We start from the raw sequence: 22,764 nt of genomic DNA, 5'->3' as shown, positions 1-22,764 counted from the left end.
CCAAGAGCATTATATTATTAAGAAATGGTTTTACTTATTAACAGTTCCTCCTGCTCTGTGTATCAGTTTATAGCATTAGTTTAGGATGTGTGGAGACAGACTGGATCATTAATTCCCCCTGGAACCTGGATCCTATGGAAGTTGTGGACACAGCATGGTGATTTCATTGAGAATCAGTGTAGTGCTTGTCTGGCAAGATCTGGGCAGGATTGTTCAGGCTCACTGCAGCCTGCTGAGTGCACAGGGCGACCCTGAACAGAGCGCCAGCCGGACACTCTCCTGCCCCTCCTTCCTTCATCCAGGCAGAAAAACCCAAATCCACTTCAGACACACACCACCCTGTCTGAGAGGCAGAGGAACTTTTCTTCTGACAGCTGCCACTTTGGAATGGATTACTAAGCCTATTGGGGTGGCTCAAAAGGGTGCTTGTTGGCTGTTGCTGTCCAAATTAAGGCATTTATTAGCTTTTGTTTGTCTGCTGGGAATTCAGCTTCTTGATCCGGCCAAATTGTTGGTTCTTTTTTTTTTTTTTAATAATCTAATGTAGTCCACATTGATCTTTGTTTCTAAAAGTGACTTTAAAACCCATACAGCCTTAACCCAAGTCATGCTGTTCCCCTGAATCAGACTTCTTTTTTTTTTTAAACATAATTTTTCCTTTTTCGTTCTTGGTCCATTACATCTTGCCTTCTGCTGCCTCCACTTTACTCTCATGTAATTACCAATGTTTAATCATTCATACAAAACTACAGCTCAATAGATGTATCAACCTAAATGTCTCTTTGCCTCACTGGTTTGAAAGAAATGGTGTGTTTGAGCGGAAGGCGTTTGGGTCCAGCAGGTGTTTGGCCTATTTAAATAGAAGACCCCCGCCCACCGCCACCCATACACACACCCCTCCTCCTGGACCCTTCTTACCCATCCCCGAGACATCGTGTGGATTGGAGCAAGAGCTTTGTGTCTGCTTTTATTCCAGCCCTCACAAAGTGCGGCGGCTGAAAGAGTGCAGGCAGGGATATCAAAGGGTGCAGGGCAACCCTCCCCACCCACCTCCCAATGGGATAACGCTGGGTGGAGAATTAGTTACAGACCCTCCCACCCCTCCCATCCAAGGCTTTATTCAGCTACAGCGGGCGGCAAGGAGCTTTCACCTCTGCTTTTGGAGTTGCCTGACTGGGAGAAAGGCGGCAATTGTGTCGTCTTTCTTACTCTTTGTGCGTGTGCGTGCGCTTGTGTGTGTGTGGTGGTAGGGGTGTCCCTCAGACTTTATGTCCCTCATTGCAATCAGGAGTAGGCGTGTCTGCTTTGTCTTTATTTTGATTAAAACTTTAATTCAAGCTGCCTCCTTAGATGGTTCAGAGGGAATGTGTGTTTGTGTGCCAGCCTGTGCAAGTGTTACTATGTTTGTGTGTGTTTGTGTAGAGAACCACTCTGCCCCCCCCCCCCCCCCCCCCCCCCCCCCAAGCAATCAGTCTGTTTGCCTTTGTCCACTGACAGTTTCCTCGTTTCCTCACATGTGAGGTGTGGAAAGAGAAGGTACCCCAACACGGGAGTGTGTTTGTTTTGGTCTGCACGCTGTTGAACAAATGTGAAGCAGTTGCACTTAGTGTTTGGACACTTGAAAAAACAAATGCCCACCTTTTGCTCAGTGCTGACAGGGAGGGTCACAGAGCAGTGCCACTGCTTTCCCTGCTGAGACCTTCTTGAACAGATATGTCATCACAGACATATAGGGTTATGAGCTCATTGCCAGTTTGCATGTCTAGGAGCAGACCATGGTGTCTGTGCTGTAAATCTAAAGGAAAGCTTCCAAGAATGAGTCAACAAAATGTTTTTTTTTTTCTAGACTACCGGGGAAGAATGACTTCCTATAGAGTGTCTACTAGCATCAGAATAACCCTGGAAAACCTATAAATCTATGTGACATCCCTTTCCTGTCCTCCTTTTGCTCCTCATCACTTGTTCAGATGTCTGAAAGTGGGTAACTTCTGAGTTTAAATGGAGCTTATGTAAATTCGATGATATTTCCACACATATAGTGTATGTGATTTTTTTAAAAATTTAATTTAATGTTTTTTGCAGTCAGGGTAAGGCGAGGATCAATAAGGTAGCTCCTTTGACTGAGGCACTTTCCACACTGCAGCTGTGTCTGGCATTGGCTTCCGGCTTAAATCCTTGTTCTAGTAATTAGTTTTGTCCAACTGCTTCTTTATCCACTTTCTTCTTTCGCTTATTGCATTTAATACACTTGTATGTAACTGCCAGGTAAATGCATCAAAATAGTCTCTATTATAGAATATCACATTAACATAAAACTATGTGCTTTTCCATGTTGCTGCTAACGTCGATGGAGGTTCAGCCTTACATGCAGAAATCAGTGAAAATTAAGATCCTGGGATGCCAGCACCTGTCATAAACATAGAAAAACACATAAAAGTCATAAGCTGTCATGAAACTGCGACTGATTATATGAGTAGCGGTTAGGTTTTCCGGTAAGATCTTGATGTGGTAGGTGTTTGGGTAGCTGCAGAGTATGCTAATGTGTTTGTTACTGATCTGTGAATCGTCACTTGTGACAGCAGTTGTTTGCTTGTTGTAAACTTTTTTACTGCCCATCAGGTATATTTAACATTACGGCCAACCGTGCTCATTAAATGACTGGCGCGTTTTAAAGCAGAAATATCAGCTGTGAACTAAAGTGTTTTTAGTATGACTGAGAGAAGTTTATTACGAAAAAGTTTTTTTAACTTAAAAATGGCCTTATTTTTTTTTTTTGCCATATATATTGCAACAGTGGCAGATGCTCATATTAAACATGGTAAAAGCAATGATTTCAGCACATGTGCAAATAATCCCTCTGACTCAAATACTCACTTTCACTCACTTTTTTTCTACTCTTGGCTCTGTTTGATATAGATAGGGGGATACCCTTAATATAGTCATCTCATGCGCAGCAGACTCCTCCAGCTCTTCTGTTTATGATGCAGAACCAGGTAGAAGAAATTTGCATAAAAGAGAAATGATCTTAAAAAAAGCTTCTTTCAGGAAGAGAGTGAACTGAGGGGCTGCCCTGAAGCTCAGCATGAGATAAAAAAAAAACAAAAAAAACAACATGATTTGTTTTTACTGCAAATCATGCACGACCACTATTGGTGCTGGGTAGGGGTTTAGATTTGATATCTAGTCATAGTGGTAATTCACTTGAAAAAGGTGATACAAACAATAAAAGGGAAAAGTTGTGGCTGTGGTTAAAGCTTGCAAAGGTTTGCTGCAGATTCTAGTTTCAGGTGGGAAATGAACCCTTCTCAGCACCTCCCAGCCTTCTTTATGAAGCGTTGTACACCTCTTCCTTACTTTCTCCACTGAATTTAAATATTCATTGTAAAGTAAAGTCAGTAAATCATTAGGGGACATGCTGACAAATCACAGTAAGATTTTTTTACTTTTTTCTATACATATTCTGCTTCTATTATTTTGTCTGCTTTTGCTGTTCCGCCAGCCTAAAAGTGTAACTTTGGTTAACAAGGGCTAACATACAGTAGGTGGTTAGAATTGCTCTTGTTTTGCTAAATCTGGAATTCAAGAAACCTATCCAAAAAAAACAGAGAGATGCCTTTTGGAAACCCACCTGTTTAGCAAGGAATACGTTTTGTAGATCAAAGCTGGGTTTCTACCCTGCCTTAGAAACAGATCCATCATCTGCAGCCCGTCATCTGTAGTCAGTTTGATTTCTCCTAAATGCTGTCTTATAAGGCAGTGAAAGTCCCATTAGCTTTGTCAAAGTGCAAAAAGCTCTGTCAGAGTGATACAAAGAAATAAACCTCCAACCCAATTCCCATCTGTTTCACACCTGTCAGGGACAGTCCCTTGCACGTCCTGAAAAAATTAATGATGCTTCTGTCATGAATCAGATTGGTTTCCCTTTCTCCAGCTTTAAGTAATTTATATCACTTAACTCATGTATGCATTGATCAGTAAGATGAAAAATGACAGACCAGCAGGGAAGTAGAACTGCTCAGGATTTCACACGGTGAGAGCGACGGCAAAAGCGAGCACGTAGTACAAAACACTTCACCTCAGTAGTATACTACGGTGTTTGTTTACTTCTTGAAGTTACCTCCCTGTGCCTGCACTGCTATTGAGCTCATGGTGAGCTGCATGTTCCACGCGCTGCTGCTCAGTGCTTGTCAGTCAGTGGGAGCGAGCGCGTGAGCTAGCAATGAGTGACTGACTGACTGAATGTGCGTTTGGAAGCATGGCAGAGAGCAAGCAAGATTAAGAGAGGCGGGGGGAGGAAAGGGGAGTCTTGTCTTGTGTGTGGGAGGCATGTTTAGATTGGGATTTAGCAAGCTTCTGCACGAGCATGTTCAAAACCTCATCCCCTTTCATCCTCACTGCTCCCAAGAGAGCGGTGCGCTCCCTCCGTTGTTGATGGTGCATGTGGTCAAGATGCTGCTTCCTTGTCTCTTTTCTCTCCTCCTCTCCCTCCTCCCACAACCCTCCTCCTTTAGCTCGTTGAGCTTGCTGGTTTGCCTTGTCTTTGCTCCCCTCCCCCCATTTTCACTCCTGTGTTCTGCTTGTTTACATCTTGATGTGCAGCTCATGCAGGGGGTTGTGCTATCCCCCACCCCGCCCACCAAACTGTGTATGTGTGGCTGACAGAATTAGTACATGATCACAAGGGTGTGTGTGTCTGTGTCTGTGTGAGTGAGTGAGTGAGTGAGTGCAGGTACATGCGTCTGTGCAGCCTGCTCTACGCACTTGCCTCTGGCAAAGTACGCTGTAATGTCATTGACTGCTCACATTATCACAGCGACTCAGTGCTGTCCATCGGTACCCCCCCCCCGCTCCGCTCTGCAACAAACACCAACCCAGGATGCTCAGAGAGGAGGATGCTACAATTACTGTGAGAAGAGGGTGAAATACAAAAAGAGCGAAGCATAAAAAAGGGGAGAAAAAAAAAAAGCTTGAATGCACCATGAGCAGAGTGGGATGCTTAGATAAATACTGCAGGCCAGGAAAAACAGCGGTATTGATGTCTGTTATTGTTGTTTGTTTATATGTGGAACAGCTGAAAACCGGCATTTGAGCACACATTAATGCTTCTTATGCTTTCTAATTAGATCCTACAGTTTGTTGTGCGTCTCAGCCACATGCAGCATGTGTAACTCTTAAATGGTGCAAAGCAGTTTGCATGTAATTTTGCACTTACACTTAGATCGCAGCTGCTCTACAAACTGGGCCAGCGAGACCTTTACTGCATCCCCACGTGCTGCTATAAATAAACATGACGAAATGACACACTCACCTCCACTCTTAAGCACATTGATTGTAAGAAGTAGTAGCACACAGAGGAGCCCAAAGATGCTAATCATCACTGAGGGATTTTTTCTTTTCTGTTGCACTTCTCAAGGGTACATTGAGACATGAGAGGAAGGATACATTTACTATGCCAGAGTGGAGCTTACATAATTTCCCAAAATACTGAAATTAATTCAATATTACTGAGTAATTAAAGTCACATCATTTGGCAGTTATTAACCGTGGATGAAATATTTTATGGTGAAACATCAAAGTTTCATGCTAAAATTGCCTAAACTGATATATTTTTTAACATGTGACCATGATTCAGTGTCTGAATTCAGCTAAAGGCACAGATGTATCTAAGTGAATCCAAAGCTCAGACTGCTCTGGCTCAGCCTTAAAGCCACACTTTACATTTTTGCTCCTCTTGTTGAAAAGATGCCACTAATGTGTATTTGCTCTGCACTTCAGGCCTCATTGTCTTTTGTGCCTCTTTGCTCTGTCTGCCTGTGTAAGTGCTGTAACTCAAGGAGCAGGAGTACATTGCTATGTGTTAGTCACCCAGTAAGATTTAGACGTCTGTGGTGGTTTGAGTCTTCTCAAACGTTAGGCATGCTATTCCAAAAACCAGAAAAATATGAGAGCACCAGAGTAAGCTAGAGTAGTCTGTCTTCGGGTGATCGTGGCTCAAGAGTTGTGTGTTCATCTTGTAATCGGAAGGTTGCCGGTTCGAGCCCCGGCTCGGACAGTCTCGGTCGTTGTGTCCTTGGGCAAGACACTTCATCTACTGCCTACTGGTGATGGCCAGAGGGGCCGATGGCGCAATATGGCAGCCTCGCCTCTGTCAGTCTGCCCCAGGGCAGCTGTGGCTACAACTGTAGCTTGCCTTCACCAGTGTATGAATGTGAGAGTGAGGGGTCCTGAAAAGCGCTATATAAATGCAATCCATTATTATTCAATAATGACTCAAGTGTTGCACATCTAGGCCATCTCACTGTTATGTACTATGATTAATGCTCTAAATATGGTCTGTTCCTGTATTTTAGCATTACAAAATGGTGTGATCACAGGCAACTCATCTTTTTCCCTTTCTTGTGTTGTAGGAAGAAGCATTTGAAGGATTTGGACCGGTTGTTGAACAGAAGCGAGTACAGAGCCCTTCAACAACTTCCTCAGGTAAAATCTTAACCCGTCTTGGCTACCAGGGACTTTATAGTCACTTTGAGATGACTCTACCTGTACAATTTTTCTATAGGTGTTGCTGTTTGTGCCTGATATTTATTTGTTTTTCTGGTTTTATCAGCAGGCCCACCTATACAGGAGAAGAAGCCAAGAGGGCGCCCGCCACGGGTCCCGTCCGCCCAGAAAATTGCTGCAAGTCTATCTTCCCCATCATCCTTTCCCTCCCCAACACAGGACAAACCTGAGGGACCTGAAAGACCAGCTGAAAGGGTGAAAAGGCTACCTGGGAGGCCACCTGGCACCGGAGAAAAGAGAAGAGGCCGACCCCCTTCTTCAAGTAGCAAGAAAGCTTGGACTACGGGAAGCCATGCAGCAGGGGAGGACACCAGGCAGGTTGGGTTTGAGCTGGACACAGAGGAGGACAAGGACAGAAAGGGTGGCAAGAAGGTGCCAGTGGGCTCTACTCAGCCACATGATACTGAGGCGAGGTTTTCCAAAGGTGGACGGGGTGAATCCAAAGTTACCAACCTGAAGAGGCTGACAGAGACCAAGCTCACCCCTCTGAAGTCACGCCTCAAGACTTTGCCCGGTGTTCCCCGACGCAGACGTGGGCGACCACCATCAGCTGAGAGGCTCAAAGCTGAAGCAGCAGCTGCTGCTGCTGCCCAGCTGTCTACCTCCATTGAATGTGGGGAAGGGAAACATAAAACGTTCAGGATCAGAGGTGGGGCCGCAGAACCACACACACCTCAGCAGCCCATGCTAAGGAGTGTGGATGGCACTGGGGACCAAGACTCTTCCAATCCACCTGCCTCCCCACTTCCCTCCAAGCCAGGCAGAGCGGTGGGCCTCAGAAAAAGCCCTCGGCACAGAAAGCCGGTCAGAATCGTCCCCCCGTGTAAGCGCCCTGATGCTACCATCGCCAAACAGCTGCTGGAACGTGCTAAGAAAGGAGCACAGAAGCGACTGGAGAAAGAAGCTGTAGCCATTGGGGGTAGTGGGGGAGGAGCCATTGAAGCTGGCATCAGGAAGACCCCACTGAAGAACATCAGGCAGTTCATCATGCCCGTGGTCAGCACCGTCTCCCTTCGCATCATCAAAACACCCAAGCGCTTCATTGAAGATGAGGGGAGTTTTGGAACCCCAGCACCCCATACAAAGATACCCCGCTTAGACACAGCCCCTTCATCTGTCTCCACTTCTGCCCAACCTGCCTGCACCATTTCCTCATCCCCTTCTCCTGTGCTTGTCTCCTCTACATCTGCTGTTACTAGCGCTGGTACCACTGCCCCGACTGACTCTCTCCCGCCTCCTTCATCTCCTGCCCCTGTTCCCTCTGTTCCATCAACAGCTGCCGGTCTTCTGAATAGCAGCAACAGCAACACAGCCAATGGGAGATTCAGCAGTAGCGCGCCATCTTGCGGCTCAAGTGCTGTGTCACAGCATTCCTCACAACTCTCTTCTGCAGAGTCTTCCAGGTCCAGCAGCCCGAGCTTGGATGACTCATCATGCAACTCCCAGGCTTCGGAGGCCACGCAGGCTTTGTCAGAGCCAGAGGATCATTCTCCGTCCTCACAGGGAGAGAGGGAGGCCAACCTGCTACACACCTCACAGCCTGCGTCTCCTCCCTCTGAACCGGAGGCAGAGCATGTGCTGGCAGACAGGAATCAACGAGGCCGGAGACGGCAGGGGGTCAGCCAGGGGGGTCAGAAACAGAGGGGAAGAGAGACGCTCACCACTGGGATGAAAAAGCCAATCATCAGCCCACCAACAGGAGTGCTGATGTCCTCCTCTGCACTTGTAAATTCCCAGCAAGCTTCATCCACAGCTTCTTCGTCTTCTTCACCTCCCCCTCTCCTCACCCCTCCACAGCCTCCCCAGTCAACCTCCACTGGTACAGCTGCTATTAGTGAACACCACCCCCAGTCGTCTTGGATGCCTCACCCCATCCCGCCATTCCTCCCTGGACCGTCAGTGCTGCCCAGCTTGTCAGACAAAAGAAGTCGCTCAATTCTGAGAGAGCCCACCTTCCGATGGACATCCCTGTCCCACCCGAAACAGCAGTACTTTTCCTCTGCTAAATATGCCAAGGAGGGCCTTATACGCAAGCCGGTATTTGACAACTTCCGTCCTCCACCTCTCACACCTGAAGACGTCGGGCTGGGTGTTGGTGGGGCAGGGGGAGCTGCTCCGGTTGCATTTCCAGCACCGGTCACCGGAGCGGGAAGTGGGACTCGTCTGTTTGCCCCTCTTCATCCCCACGCTCACCACCAGCACCCCCCATCATCCCGCTTTGACTCACCACTTCAAAAGCGCAGCCCGTTGCTTCGTGCTCCACGCTTTACACCCAGTGAGGCTCACTCTCGGATATTTGAGTCAGTTACCCTGCAGTCATCTTCGGGGAGCAGCCCTGGATCAATCTCCCCACACCAGACGCCACCCAGCTCCACCAGAACCCAGCGGCGTAGGAGACGGCCGGTTCCGGGAACACTACGTGGCCATCCACGGTCTCCATCCCACTCGATGACCAGACGCAGCAGCCAAATAGGAGGCCAGATGTCCATGGGGAAAGGGGCCTCAGAGATATCTGTGCTGCCAGGCTCTGCCTCCAGTAGTAACCCCAGCTCTTTGCCAGGGGTGTCTGCAAGCCCACTAGCCACTAGTGCCTTAACTTCTGCTCCTTTCAACACTTTCTCCACGGTATCACACGGTATACTGGCCTCACAAGGAACACCCGATAATCGAAGAGGGGCCACTGGAAACCCACCTCCCATGTCAGCTGCATCATCCGGTTCTTCCCCACTTTTCCCTCTCTTTCCTCCCAGTGGCCAAGACACAGGGCGAGGAGCTGGGAAGGGAGGTAAAGAAAAATGTTTGTCCACTCCCCAGGAACCTGCTCAGAAGGAAAAAGAGAGAGATTCTGAGAAAAATCGTGAGAAGGAGAATAAGAGAGAAGGGAAGAAGGATTTGGAGAAAAGAAGTCGGGTTTCTACACCAGATGGCTCCCCTAATGCACCTTCTAGTCTGTTTACTGTAGATGGGAGGGACTCTGATGGTCTTGCTCCAAAAAAGGCTCCGGGGAGAAAGAAATCAACATCAGCTGACACGGTTTCTGACACCGCTTCTTCAGATGTGCCACCTTCCACTGGTCCTGTGTCCTTTACTAAAGGACGTCTGCCTAAGAAAGGCAGGCCCTCTGAGAAGGGAGCAGAGATGGAGGATGGGGAAAAAGAGAAAGAGAAAAGAAGTACTCCCAGCCAAAATACACCAAGCCTCCCAGTGCATCCCAGCAGACAACAGCTTCCTGTTTCCTCTATTGGAAAAATTTTATCAAATTCAGAGAAACACCCTGTGACTGACAAGCGGGTAGTTGGACTACTGAAGAAGGCCAAAGCCCAGCTCTTTGAGATAAAGAAGAACAAGCTAAAACCTACAGATCAGGCAAAGGTCCAGGTCAGTTTCATGTTCATGCGTCGCCTTCATAGAGTCTCAACAAAAAGACTGTCTGGTTTTCTCATTTAAATCGTATAGTCACAAGCAAATGAGTTTGACATAATGCTATGAATGTTTGCTATAAATAGAAACCTGAGTTTGTACTCAGACTGAAACTTGATAGGAGGAAAGTCCCACGGAGGGTGTTACTTAAGGGGAATTCTCCTCGCTTAATGCATTATGCACAAAACAGCAGTAGCTTTGCTTATGAAAGTCCTTTATGCAGAATCTTCATCTGTTTTTATTTTTTGCTGTTAATATGTAAATTGGGTTTTTAAGGACACGCCTTGTTTCCACATCTTCTTAATCTTCACCTGCACACTGGTCAGATTGTTCACATCTAACGTAACTAACATCTAACAATAAGCTGAACATGCTGTCTTTTTGCATTGCAAGTTCGTGCATTTGTAGGATTGTCTTGCATATTTGTTATCATGATGCTCTTTATGAGTATTCTTTTTCTTTTTGCGGTGGTCTGCAGGGTCAAGAGAGTGATTCGTCGGAGGCATCAGTCCGTGGACCGCGCATCAAGCATGTATGCCGTCGTGCAGCTGTGGCTCTTGGCCGTAACCGGGCGGTGTTCCCTGATGACATGCCCACACTTAGTGCCTTGCCCTGGGAGGAGAGAGAGAAGATCCTATCTTCCATGGGGAATGATGGTGAGACACACCTGCATACTTGAAGTTTACTGAATTGTCTATAAAGTGCAAAAATCAACACTCTTTGGTGTGGATGATATTATTGCTTAGTTGTTTTAAATGGTAAACTTCATGGTAATCTTTAACCGTTTTAATTTAAAAAAAAAAAAAAGGTACAGAGAATAGTTCAGCTTGTGCAAGACTTGGCTATTCTGGGTGGGGTCTTAATTGGGACTGTGACATGTGTACACTTCTAATATTGCAGAGCAGCGTGAGCTAAATGTTTTTTTATTCATGACACAACATTTGTGCAAGTCCTGAAACAGTTTGGAGCACACAATCATGACAGGCTAATCACAGGAGAAGAGAAATTCAATCATTGATGGGCACACAAGTACACAGTGGAGTGGTGATGGGGTGAGAAGCGTTTGGCTGCCCTGTCCCTGTTATTTTGACTGGTCTCATGTCATGTTGTTACATGCGAATTTTTGAGGCGAGATGACCTAATAGTGATGGTCGGGAATTAGGTTAAATCAGTGGCTAAAAAATAAGTTGTTATTGATTTATTGACTAGATGTATTATTTTTAAAATAAGCCAGAATTTAAGATTCATTCATTTGTTTAAAAAAATAATTTATTTATCAATATTGTAAATTTCTTCATCTTTGCCTTCTTAATAGTGCTATTTTATGACTCTCTCTGTGGTAAACTGTGTGTCAGTAATAATGAAATCCTCCTTTTTTGGATTTTTTTTTTACAGACAAGTCTTCAGTTGCGGGCTCAGAAGAGGCAGAGCCTCAGTCCCCTCCCATAAAGCCACGGGAGACCCGGCAAAAGGCCGTTCAAGAAGCTCCTCCTAAAAAGGGCCGACGGTCACGGCGCTGTGGCCAGTGCTCAGGCTGCCAGGTTCCAGAAGACTGCGGTGAATGTACCAACTGTCTGGATAAGCCTAAGTTTGGAGGGCGAAACATTAAAAAGCAATGCTGCAAGTGAGTATTATTCCTGACTTGAAGTCAGCAGCTTGGAATGCACGTTCTTGGAAATGTAACTATGCTATGTGACAAAATATAATGGGCTGTTACTGTATCCAGCTCGTTCATTATGCTGATGAAGTGGGAGGTATATGCCAGTGAATACATCTTTTTGGTTTGTTTTCAAAGCTTAGACAATACACTTATAGAGTCAGTAACTGTAACTAACAAGATTCATTAGATCAACATCCAGCACGAACAGTTGATGGTAGAAGTATAGATGCATCAAAGACATCATCATTGTGGTGGGAATTAAGGGCAGGATGGAAGCTAAAATTTTGTGTATCTCCTTTTCAGGATGAGAAAGTGTCAGAACTTACAGTGGATGCCCTCAAAGATTCTTCAAAAGCAAGGTAAAGGCAAGAAGGACAAGAAAAAGAGGCCACCGGAAAAGAAAGAGAGCCTCAATCCGGTGAAAGGACCAAACTCGGACTCTGGCCCCAAACCCATTCCTGCTCCAGCAAAAGAGGAACCTCCCCGTAAAAAGAGCCCTCCTCCTCCTCCTCTAAGGCAGGGAGAGGAGAAGTCAAGACAGCCATTATCCAAGCAATCATCGCCAGCCCTCGCATCCTCCCCTGCCCCGGCCGATCCCCCTCAGGCCTCCGCCGCATCCACAGCCCAGGCTCAGTCTCCCGCACCGATGTCAGAACCCAAGCAGCTCACGGTCCCAAGCGGTGCCCCCGGTAAAAAGGGGCACAAACCACAGCAGCCTGTACCGGCTTCCACCTCCACGTCATCTTCTTCCACTTCATCATCTTCTTCTTCATCCTCATCATCTTCTTCTTCCTCCTCCTCCTCTTCCTCCTCTTCATCGTCATCTTCTGCACAAAATTCCCCCTCTCAGTCTACGCAGTCTCAGCCGTCATCACAACAGCAGCAGCAACGGACACTTACCAGTCAGGCATGTTCAAAAAAGGATGCTTCACCCAAGATTTCGCCAAATGAACCCAAGAAAAAAACACAGCCGCTGCAGCAGCAGCATTCAGTGCAACAGCAGAGCTCAGCTACAGTAGTTTCAGATACAGGTAAGTAAATAGCCATACCTTTTCCCAATAAACGGCTTTTTTTTTTTTTACCTTGTTCTTATTTTAATATCATTGCTTTTTTCTTCTTTTTTTTAATAGCTGAATCAAAACAGTTAAAGAAGCCAACTTCTCGCTCTGTTCCCCTTTCTACTAAACACAAACCAAAAGACAAGGTAATAAAGTTTTACTTGTATAAGATGTCCATCAAAACTTTTGCCGTAAGCATTTGTTAAACACTGTTTTTGTTTTTTTGGTCACCCCCTCTTGTGAAGTCTCTGACCACTAAACCCCCGAGCAGCAGTACTTTAAACTCGCAGAGCACTCCCTCGACTAGGGGCCAGGTGAATTCTAGAGCACCCTGCGACGGAGTGCATCGTATCAGAGTGGATTTCAAAAGGAACCATGATGTGGAGAAGGTGTGGGAGGCTGGTGGCCTCAGCCTGCTCACCTCTGTGCCTATCACACCCAGGGTGCTCTGCTTTTTGTGTGCAAGCAGTGGAAATGCGGAGGTAAAAATCTTGGCATCATCTTGATTTTCTTTTTTTCCCTCCCCCCTTTGAGCTTCCTTTCATCCACGCAGAAGCTGAGCTTATATTCAAACGCATCTTCCTCTCTCTCTCTTTGCATGTAGTTTGTCTTCTGCCAGGTATGCTGTGAACCGTTCCATCTCTTTTGCCTGGGGGAATCGGAGCGCCCTCTCCAGGAGCAGTTTGAGAACTGGTGTTGTCGACGATGCCGATACTGCCAGGCCTGTGGGCGCCAGCACCAGAAAACTAAAGTAAGCCATTCGATACAGTTCTGTACATTTTAAAGCCGCTCACGGAAGCTTGGTTCAGACTGACAGTGTGTGAAGACTGGAGAATCTTCCCTAGAAAGAAGCTTGCTAGTCTAGCCAGCAGACAGCACTTAATCAGCTTCTTGGATTCCTGCCATGTTTTTATCATTTAACTGAAGCCATGTGTAAAATGTGCATGGTGTGAGCCTTGTATGGTTGTGGGTTTAGAAATATGAATGAACACATCAGGTGGAAGAAAGGCAGTCAAACAGCCGTACATGTTAGCAAGATATGTGAACTTGTTGGTTACTGCCCATTTAGTGGGGAAAGCAGAAGGTAAGGCTAAAGAAAAAGATTCTTTGGAGCTAGATCTTTAAATAAATCTCTGCCCGCGAGCGTAAAGTAAATCGTTATTTTGACTGGCTTTCGTCTCTGACCAAGGAGCTGCCTCTAAGCAGTAGGTCTCTGGCATTCTGATTCCACCACTGAGTGTGGCTTAACTTAAATCTCAGCTCCTGGCGAACTTACGGGCAAATCAGGCCGCTGAAGAAATAGCACATCAAGTGCTGGATGATCATAAAACTTTGACTATTTGCAACTTGTAATTGTTGATAATTTATCTTAGAGCTGGGCGATAGAACGATAACGATATGTATTGCGAAATAACTTTTTCTCGATAGAAAAATGAAACTATTGCGATAGACCTCATCTCTCTCTCTCTTCCTCTCTTATAAAAAAAATGAATAGCCAATACAAATTAAGTAGCGCAGAGCCGAACCAATCACAGCCGCAGCGTCACGTCACCTTACTTGTTACGTACAGCTCAAGTGCTAAGCCGCACATGTGTATTTGTTTGGGAAGCAGCCAGCCGCCGTGCGGCCAGGTAATGGAGGAAATGAGTGTGCCGACTAGAGAAAAATCAACCGAGAGTTTGGGTGACCAGGTTACCGAAGAGAACACAGATGACGGTTCCAATGGCGGGGAGATTGTCGAAAGGAAAGGCCAGAGAAGTTCCGTAGTGTGGAGGTATTTCGGCTATTTGAAGTCTGACAAAAAACAGAGTAACGCGCACTGTAAATTGTGCCGAAAGCATGTTCCCACAAAGTCTGGAAATACAACAAACCTTTTTTATCACCTGAAGCAGTGCCACCCACTAGAGCACGCTCAATCTCTGACTGAAAGCGCTAATTCGTCGTCGAAAACAACCAGGGGAATCCCTGCGAAGCAGCAACAGTCAATTGAGTCGGCTTTCTCCAGCGTCTTACCATATGACAAAAAAGCTAAGAGACATAGCAACATAACGAATGCCATAGCTTACTGTCTTGCTAAAGACATGCTACCAATAAACACGGTCGAAAATGAAGGTGTGGTGGGGCGTGGTCTGCGGTGCCGTGCAGGGAGGGCGGACGCACCTGCACGGCATCCTTAATCACGCCCGCCTAGTTAAAAACACGGGGACTCAGGGGTTTGGGGGTGTTGTGGTGTGATGTGAATTCAATAAAATGGCTCTAAATTATGATCTTTGGTCCCGCCGTGCCTTATTCACACCACAGAAGGATTCAAGCAGCTAATTAAGGTAATGGATCATCGTTACCAACTCCCTGGACATAAACATTTCTCTCAAACAGCGCTTCCAAAGCAATATTATATAAGTTAGTCAATTTTGTCTCTTCTTCTGTAAAATAAACTAAGATTTATTTTTGTTTCTAAGTGGAACTGACAATTTAGTAGTCTGTTTTGTTTGTTCTATTTTGAAACTTAAATGCTTTAGCGGCTGCCTTTTGTGTAGTTTGTAATATTTGCCTTTATTTTGCCTAAACTGAAGCCTCATTTTAAGTACATCTGCCCTGTTGAACTTATTATGGGAAATAAATATTTAAATCAAAACAAGCTGCTGATTATTTCACATTTTACTTGTGAGCAACAGCACATTTAAATCTTACATATATAGTTATTTGGCTTATATCGTGATATATATCGTTATCGCCTGAAATGAAAAAAGCATATCGTGATATGAAAAAATCTTATATCGCCCAGCTCTAATTTATCTAAATTTTAGGAGCTTCAGGAACATCTCAAACACTCTCCTCCCGCTCTTACGTCTATAAATGCCCACCTGCACCACATGCTCATTTGTTCTTGTTTCGGTGCTCCACCATCACTCCCCTTTTTCTCTGTTAGCCTCTCTCAGAGGTGTCAGGGGCTATCCTGCAGGCCCAGGTGCTGCTGCTGATCCTCAGTAAGGCCCTCCCCAAACTGCAGCCTCCAGCCTAGCTTATTGGTCATTATTAATAAATGTTTGTCATTCGCATTTTTGGTTAGGATCCCTGCTAGCTCAGTGATGAAAATGTCCTGCAGCACATTAACTGTATATTGGAAAAACTTTAAATGGGATAACTGTGTTTATTCAAAGAAAAAACAAGAAAAACTCAACTGCGCTCAACCCTTAAGCAGCTGTCGACAAGAGCACTATACAGCTCACATTAAAGCTGCATCATAATGCCTTAGATCAGCGGTCCCCAACCCCCGGGCCTCGGACCGGTACCGGTCCGTGAGTCGTTTGGTACCGGGCCGCGAGAGTTGAGGCTCAGGTGTGAAATGTATAGTTTTCAAGGTTTTTATCGGTTTTCAGCGTTATTTTGTTATCGTTTTTATCGTTAACTCGGTTTTCCTGGGTCTTTTCACGTGTGTTATGAATAAATTTTCTTTTTTTCAGTACCGGTACTAGTTTTATTTTGTTGTATTTATCCGCGACACCTTAAAGGCCGGTCCGTGAAAATATTGTCGGGCATAAACCGGTCCGTGGCGCAAAAAAGGTTGGGGACCGCTGCCTTAGATAATGATGTTTATCCATCCGTTACACACGCTATGAATGTGCCCTGCTATAAACTGGAGGGAGCACTAGAGCAAGACGTCTGTGTAAAAGAAGCACCGTTCATCTTTTAAAAAATACTGCATGGCTGTATCTACCATTCATTTATTTCAGCGTGACACTTGGTGGTAAAGGCGAGTACTGCAATTATGGGTCAAAGCCTTTGTTGCTGATTTGCAGGGAGCAGAACTATTTGTTAGGGATGAAAATGTTACTGCTGCCTAACTCGATATATACAAATAACATCTTGTCACTTTTTCTACCTCTCTCCCTGCAGCAGCAGCTGCTAGAGTGCGACAAGTGCCACAACAGCTATCACCCAGAGTGCCTGGGTCCCAACTACCCAACCAGACCCACCAAGAAGAAGAGAATCTGGGTATGCACACACTCTCCTCCTCCTCTCTTAAACACCCTCACCATTTTCTCACCTTTATGTAACACAGTTGCACGACTGCGTGACCAAACTATAGCATTATGCTTGCACATTTCTCTCCCGAGTTCACACGTTTCCTTCTTCTCAAGATTGTGCTACTTACATGGATGCGACCTCGCGCAGCCAGCGTCTAGGAAAACGTTTTGCTCCTGTTACAGCGTCACTTTCACACACTTTCCACTCCTTAAACGAATGCTTACGAGTTTCTACCATGTAGTAACGATGTCGTTTATGTGCCTCTTATTTTCAGGTTTGCACCAAGTGTGTGCGCTGTAAGAGCTGTGGCACCACGAAACCTGGGAAGTCCTGGGATGCCCAGTGGTCACATGATTTCTCCATGTGTCACGATTGTGCCAAACTTTTTGCTAAAGGTGAGCAGGTAGCTCAGTAGATGACTGATCAGTATCACCAGCAATAAAAAAAAAAAATACAACAACCTTTGAATGTAAGCAGTATTTTATTGGTCTTGATGAATTTTAATCTCTTCTCTCAGGGAACTTCTGCCCACTGTGTGATAAGTGCTATGACGATGATGATTATGACAGCAAAATGATGCTGTGTGGCCGCTGCAACCATTGGGTTCATGCAAAGTGTGAGAATCTCACAGGTGAGAAGCTGCATAGCGAGTAATACATTGACAGTATGTTCTTCATCAGTTTGTAGCAGCTTGTGTGCTTCGTCAGTGTCTGAGCAGATGACTGACAGGCCGCCCTCTGAGCGCTGTCACGCTGATGACATGCAGAAAAACAATAAACCTAATGACCTGCCGTTTCGCTGTGTCGCAGATGAAATGTATGAACTGCTGTCAAAGCCAGAGAGCGTTGCCTACACATGTACCAAATGTACCGAACGACACCCGCCCGAGTGGAGGGCGGCGTTGGAAAGGGAACTTCAAGGCTGCATTCGCAACGTCCTCACTGCACTGCTCAACTCACACACATCAACACACCTGCTACGGTACAGACAGGTAAGATACACACCTGCAAATCGATGTGAGTCTTTGCCATATTGCAAACATTTCACTGATCAGATTTTTATATTATAGCATCATTTGCAGTGTGTTTCCCACAGATTTAGGTTCTGCAGACTGCCATTTTTAAGGATTTCCTCTGCACATTTTTCATTTTCCAGTTTCTTTGTGAGAAATAAATTTGAGGTCGCCTCTGTGAAGTCGAGAACTGCCAAGTAAATTTAATAAGGGCCTTTCTGGTTAGTCGCAGCTAAACTCTCTTAAACATGTAGAAATTTCAAAAATACCAACCTTTGTGTTACCAAATAAACTTAGGCAGGTATTTATATACCTTGATGGCCAGCTAAGAAAAGTCTGTGTGTGGGAAACACTGATTTTATTTTACTTTATTACTTTATAGTGCTGAGTTTTACTTTTTTACCACGTGGTGCTATGATGGATATTGATGGATACAGGCACATTTTGACCAGAAACAGCCTGATTTTTATTTTACCACATCAGTCAGAGCTATACTCTGTGGTTTTGGAGCAGGCGGTGAAGCCACCAGAGCTGAATCCAGAGACGGAGGAGAGTCTTCCATCCCGTCGTTCCCCGGAGGGCCCAGATCCTCCAGTCCTGACAGAAGTAACCCCCACACCTCCCAGCGACTCCCCTCCAGATTTGGAGTCTGTTGAGAAAAAGATGGATCAAGGCCGGTACAATTCATTGGTAAGTGTGCATTCTTTCTTTCTTTTTTTTCTTTTTTGGGGGGCCCATTTGTTTTCCGGTATCTCTGCCGTGCTGACAAACTGGAATGACAAGTGTGTTGTCTGCTGCATTTTAATGAAAAGCAATTCATCAGTCTCTGTAACTAGAGAACACGTAGTCGAGGATCTGTGCAGGCTAACCACAGATATTTTTTCTCTAAACATATGACAAAGCTCACAAGCTCTCTCAAAGCAGTTTGTATTTTTTTTTTCTTTATAACTCACAGCCTTTAGAGCATGTTTGATATTTGATTTTAATCTGGTATGTGTAGCCACATCTTGACTCCCTGGTCAGACCTGTGCTGTGTAATGGGAAATTAACACAGATGGCTGAGATAATGTCCTTTCCACCGATGTTCATTAGCTTAATTGTGTGCCATTTGTGTTCATCATTTCTCTCCCAGCTGGAGTTTAGCGATGACATCGTGCGAATCATTCAGACAGCCATCAACAGTGACGGAGGCCAACCTGAAAGCAGGAAAGCCAACAGCATGGTCAAGTCCTTTTTCATCCGGGTAAGAAGCTCAGATCAGCTCAAGTCTCACGGCACGGCTGGAAACACAGCAAGCATAAATGAGGTTAAATGACAACAGCGAAACACACGTTTACGTAGACATTGTGAGAAGCGTTTTCTTTCTTCTTCCTTCATCAGTTACAGGTTAATTGTCCTAATCGAGTTAAAGCCGCGCCAACGACATTTACGATCGCTTCCAAATGCAGGTCTGCACAAGTGCTTGAGTAGGCTGATGTGTAACGTTAATGGAATTCATTCTCTGTTTCAGCAAATGGACCGAACCTTTCCATGGTTCAAAGTGAAAGAGTCCAGATTCTGGGAAAGCCAAAAAGTCTCTGCCAAGTGAGTGTCTGTCGTTATACCTTAGCAAATGCAAGAGCTTATACGAGAGTGTTCACTACCTGTTCCGAGTGGCTCGTATTGGCACTCAGAAGTGTTTCTGGTTCTTGATAATTATTTAAATGCATTTAAAATAACCAACAAAAGATTTGCTAAAATGAAGTTAAAATGAGCTCAGACTAATATGAGCAAAATCTGAAATTCAGTAGCTAAGCGATGCCACCCAGAAGGCAGTGCTTTCAGTCTTAATATACTGTGTGAAGTGTTTTATTTGCCACTATTTTCTAAACTTGTATCACAAGTTATGTTTGTAATTACAGACAAGAAGATTTCACTTTAATACTTGTGTAAAGCGAGCCTGTCCAAAAACCTCAGAGAACTGCAGTTTTCAAGAGCTGCTGGTCTGTAATTATTGAAATGAGGAGCAAGATGTGGTTTCTTTGGGAGGCACCGTATCATCATCTGTATATAGGAGGGAACCAGAACACAGTGAACTGAAAAGAATAAAACGTGAGGGTTCGCTGTACAAACATCCACCGAGATATTTAATGGAAATGCAAACCAAGGGCTGAGATCACGGTGTCATGTGATAGTCCGTGTGTCTCGTTGATTGGTAAAGGAAATCGTTTTGTTGTTTTCAAACATAGGGAGCTAAAACACTTCAATCCCGTCTATTTTTTTAACAACTTGATCAACTGACGATTGAGTGGAGAATATTGCTGATACAACATTTCCTTCTGGCAGTGGCTGTTAAAGGTCCCAGGCTATATTAAAGCTACAGTAATAAAATAGATTCAGCATTTTCTCTGATCTAATTAACCCTCTTGACACCAAGTGATGAAAGTAGAATCAAATAGACTGTCAGTATAATAGATCCGTATTCTTACAATACCTGGTGCTGTTTTTAAAGACAGAAGAAGACAGGATCACAGAGATAAACTGTAGTTATTTCCAGTCACTGAAACATATGAGCATGTCATGCCTTTGTACTAAGAATTAATATTATTATTATTGTACTGAAGAACTAATATTAGCACAGGATTATTTTTTCCCCTTGTAATCATTTTTAATGGAATTTTGAAACACAGCACTTCCAAACATCCTACTTTTATTTTCCACACAGGAACAAAATTATTTCACAGAAACCAAAAATTATCAGGGTCAGAATTATTTGCTCCCACGATGCTAATAGTCAATAGTCAGTCACTTTGGCCTGATAGCAGCCTGCAGACCAGTTAGTAACATTCACTTTGGTCTTCTGGAGGTCGTTCACCAAGAGGGATGGATGTTTTGGGTCATCGGTCGAAGACAGAGCAACAACCCAGACCCAGGTTTTTGGGGTTTTTTGGTGACTGCGTTGGGTTTTCTATCAAAATCTTCACATATCCTTCTTTCATCATGATTCCTTCACCTTGACGAGATTCTCCCAGTTCCAGATGCACTGAAACACAGCATCATACTCCCACCACCAAGCTTCACTCCAGGGACCGTTTTCTTTGGGTTGTACGCCTCTCGCTTCTTTCTCCTAATATAATCATCGTCTTTGTGGCCAAAGTGCTCTAGTTTACTCACATCCTACCAAAGGATTTCTTAATATACTTCAGTCTGGTGCAAAGGTGTCTCTTTATGCAGAATTTGAGGGGTTTTTTGGTCTGGAAATTTGCAGACCTGCAGTCTTTTTGTAGTCTGAAATCTTTTGCTTCCTACATCTGCCAGGCTGGATCTGTTCTGTTTGGCTCTCCTTGAATTTCTTGATGATACCTCTCACTCCTGTTCATGACACTTGGAAACACTGTGGTGACTTTATATATCTGTTTCCTGCTTTGTGAGCATCGACAGTTCTTTTTCTGAAGTCTAAACTGATTTCTTTAGTTTTCGACATGATGTTTTCTCAAGTTACAGCTCAAACCCTTGCTGATGTTTTTATATTGTGTGTTATTTGGAAGATGACCCTGAGTTTAAACTTGATTTTACAAGCTTTGAGCATTGCAAAGTTAAATCCCATCACTTTACAGCAGTGGTTTGTGGTTTGGGCTAATAATACTGAACCTGGTAATTATTTTTTTCCCTGAAATTATTCTAGTATTGTGTTTTTTCTGAAGAAAACTAGTACATTTGGAAATGCTATGTTTAAAATCCCCTGCTTTTAATTGAAATACTTTGTCCTCATGTGTACAGAGAGAAGGACATTGACATTTTTAGAGGGAATAGCTATACGTTGACTTTTTTCCCCCTAACTTTTCAGTCTTTAAATAGACAGTTGATGGAAATTTACTGCTCTGCATGTTGGAGTTTTTCTGACACATATCCATTCACCAACTTGCTCAGTCGCTCTGCTTTCTCAGACTATTTCTTCTGCTTTGCCTTCGGGCATTGTTTGAGGGGGAAACCATAACAGTGTCATATTTCAATTGAAGACTCGCTGATAAATACTTGTGGTCTAATTGCGGTTTGCTTGTCAGTTTAGTTCATTGTGTTATTTATCAGTGCTCCAGTCAAGGAAACCAATGATTCTTCTGTATCCTGTGGCCATTGCTGGGTGGATTTGCTTTTAGAAGCCTCTGCTGGCTTATTAAGTGTGAGACTTTACATCACACCAATTACCCAGGCTTTCTTGACTTGGCAGAACTCCTCGAATGTGGTTATTTAACATGGGTGTCACTGCTCACTTGCTGCTCAGACTTTATTTATTTTTTTAGTATCTTAAAAATACAGCTCCATCATATCATCTGTACCATAGGGATAGATATTACTTGTCACACAATATATTCCAACGGCAATGACCTATTCTAAATGTGGCAGTCAACTAATGAATCAGAAAGAACACATGAACGGGAATAAAAGGCTTTTTCTCACCGTTTGCCGATAACTTGTGTTGATTCAATGAAGCAGATGGTTTACATTTATTTATTTAAAAACCCGACATTATTTATCCACATCATCTGCTATATCTTTACTGGGTGGGGGTTAAACCCACGTAACAAATCGTGATCATATTTTGTCATCAGTTGCTTATGTGACATGGGGTCATTTGCAACAAAACAAAAATAAATGTGCTTTTTTCCCCCCCCAATCAGTTTCATTGCTGATAGGTTGCCAGGTAATGGTGCCCGTCTCTGTTGTTGTTCCACAGCAGTGGGCTCCTCCCCAACGCTGTGCTGCCGCCGTCCCTAGACCACAACTACGCCCAGTGGCAGGAGAGACAGGAGCTTTCCCGTGCTGAGCACCCACACTTCATGAAGAAGATCATCCCTGCTCCCCAGCCCAAGACCCCCGGCGAACCTGATTCTCCGGCCTCCACTCCTCCGCTACTTCCCTCTATACTCCCACCGCCCCTACTCTCGCCTGGTAAGGCGGACTACAAATATGTTACTAATGCCTGCGTGCGTGCTGTTTTGCACGCTGCTTTGTCGACTGGTTTTCATATAGATTCAAGCTGTGTT

The 22,764-nt window shown here is 44.6% G+C and overlaps 1 protein-coding gene across 5 annotated transcripts in view; it reads left to right on the top strand.

Annotated features, from left to right (window-relative positions):
- The window catches only part of kmt2a (lysine (K)-specific methyltransferase 2A), a 39,377-nt gene that overhangs the window by 2,561 nt on the left and 14,052 nt on the right, over nucleotides 1–22,764 (top strand). The window contains exons 2-17 of one of the 5 annotated variants that reach the window (XM_084952027.1): nucleotides 6,408–6,480; nucleotides 6,611–9,939; nucleotides 10,460–10,637; nucleotides 11,377–11,605; nucleotides 11,945–12,672; nucleotides 12,772–12,845; nucleotides 12,945–13,181; nucleotides 13,304–13,450; nucleotides 16,600–16,695; nucleotides 17,003–17,123; nucleotides 17,246–17,359; nucleotides 17,538–17,719; nucleotides 18,254–18,430; nucleotides 18,873–18,983; nucleotides 19,251–19,324; nucleotides 22,455–22,669. In XM_084952027.1, the coding sequence (XP_084808153.1) occupies nucleotides 6,408–6,480; nucleotides 6,611–9,939; nucleotides 10,460–10,637; nucleotides 11,377–11,605; nucleotides 11,945–12,672; nucleotides 12,772–12,845; nucleotides 12,945–13,181; nucleotides 13,304–13,450; nucleotides 16,600–16,695; nucleotides 17,003–17,123; nucleotides 17,246–17,359; nucleotides 17,538–17,719; nucleotides 18,254–18,430; nucleotides 18,873–18,983; nucleotides 19,251–19,324; nucleotides 22,455–22,669 (6,085 nt within the window). Of the gene's footprint in view, nucleotides 1–6,407; nucleotides 6,481–6,607; nucleotides 9,940–10,459; nucleotides 10,638–11,376; nucleotides 11,606–11,944; nucleotides 12,673–12,771; nucleotides 12,846–12,944; nucleotides 13,182–13,303; nucleotides 13,451–16,596; nucleotides 16,696–17,002; nucleotides 17,124–17,245; nucleotides 17,360–17,537; nucleotides 17,720–18,253; nucleotides 18,431–18,872; nucleotides 18,984–19,250; nucleotides 19,325–22,454; nucleotides 22,670–22,764 lie in introns of all 5 variants that reach the window. The other 4 variants (XM_084952025.1, XM_084952026.1, XM_084952024.1 and 1 more) reach the window with 4 other exon arrangements.

The sequence above is a fragment of the Perissodus microlepis genome, chromosome 14 (genome assembly GCF_051167445.1).
Source record: "Perissodus microlepis isolate ML-2025 ecotype Zambia chromosome 14, ASM5116744v1, whole genome shotgun sequence".
NCBI classification, from domain to species: Eukaryota; Metazoa; Chordata; class Actinopteri; order Cichliformes; family Cichlidae; genus Perissodus; species Perissodus microlepis.
Note: the sequence above shows the minus strand (reverse complement) of the source record. Positions and strands in the feature narration are given on the sequence as shown.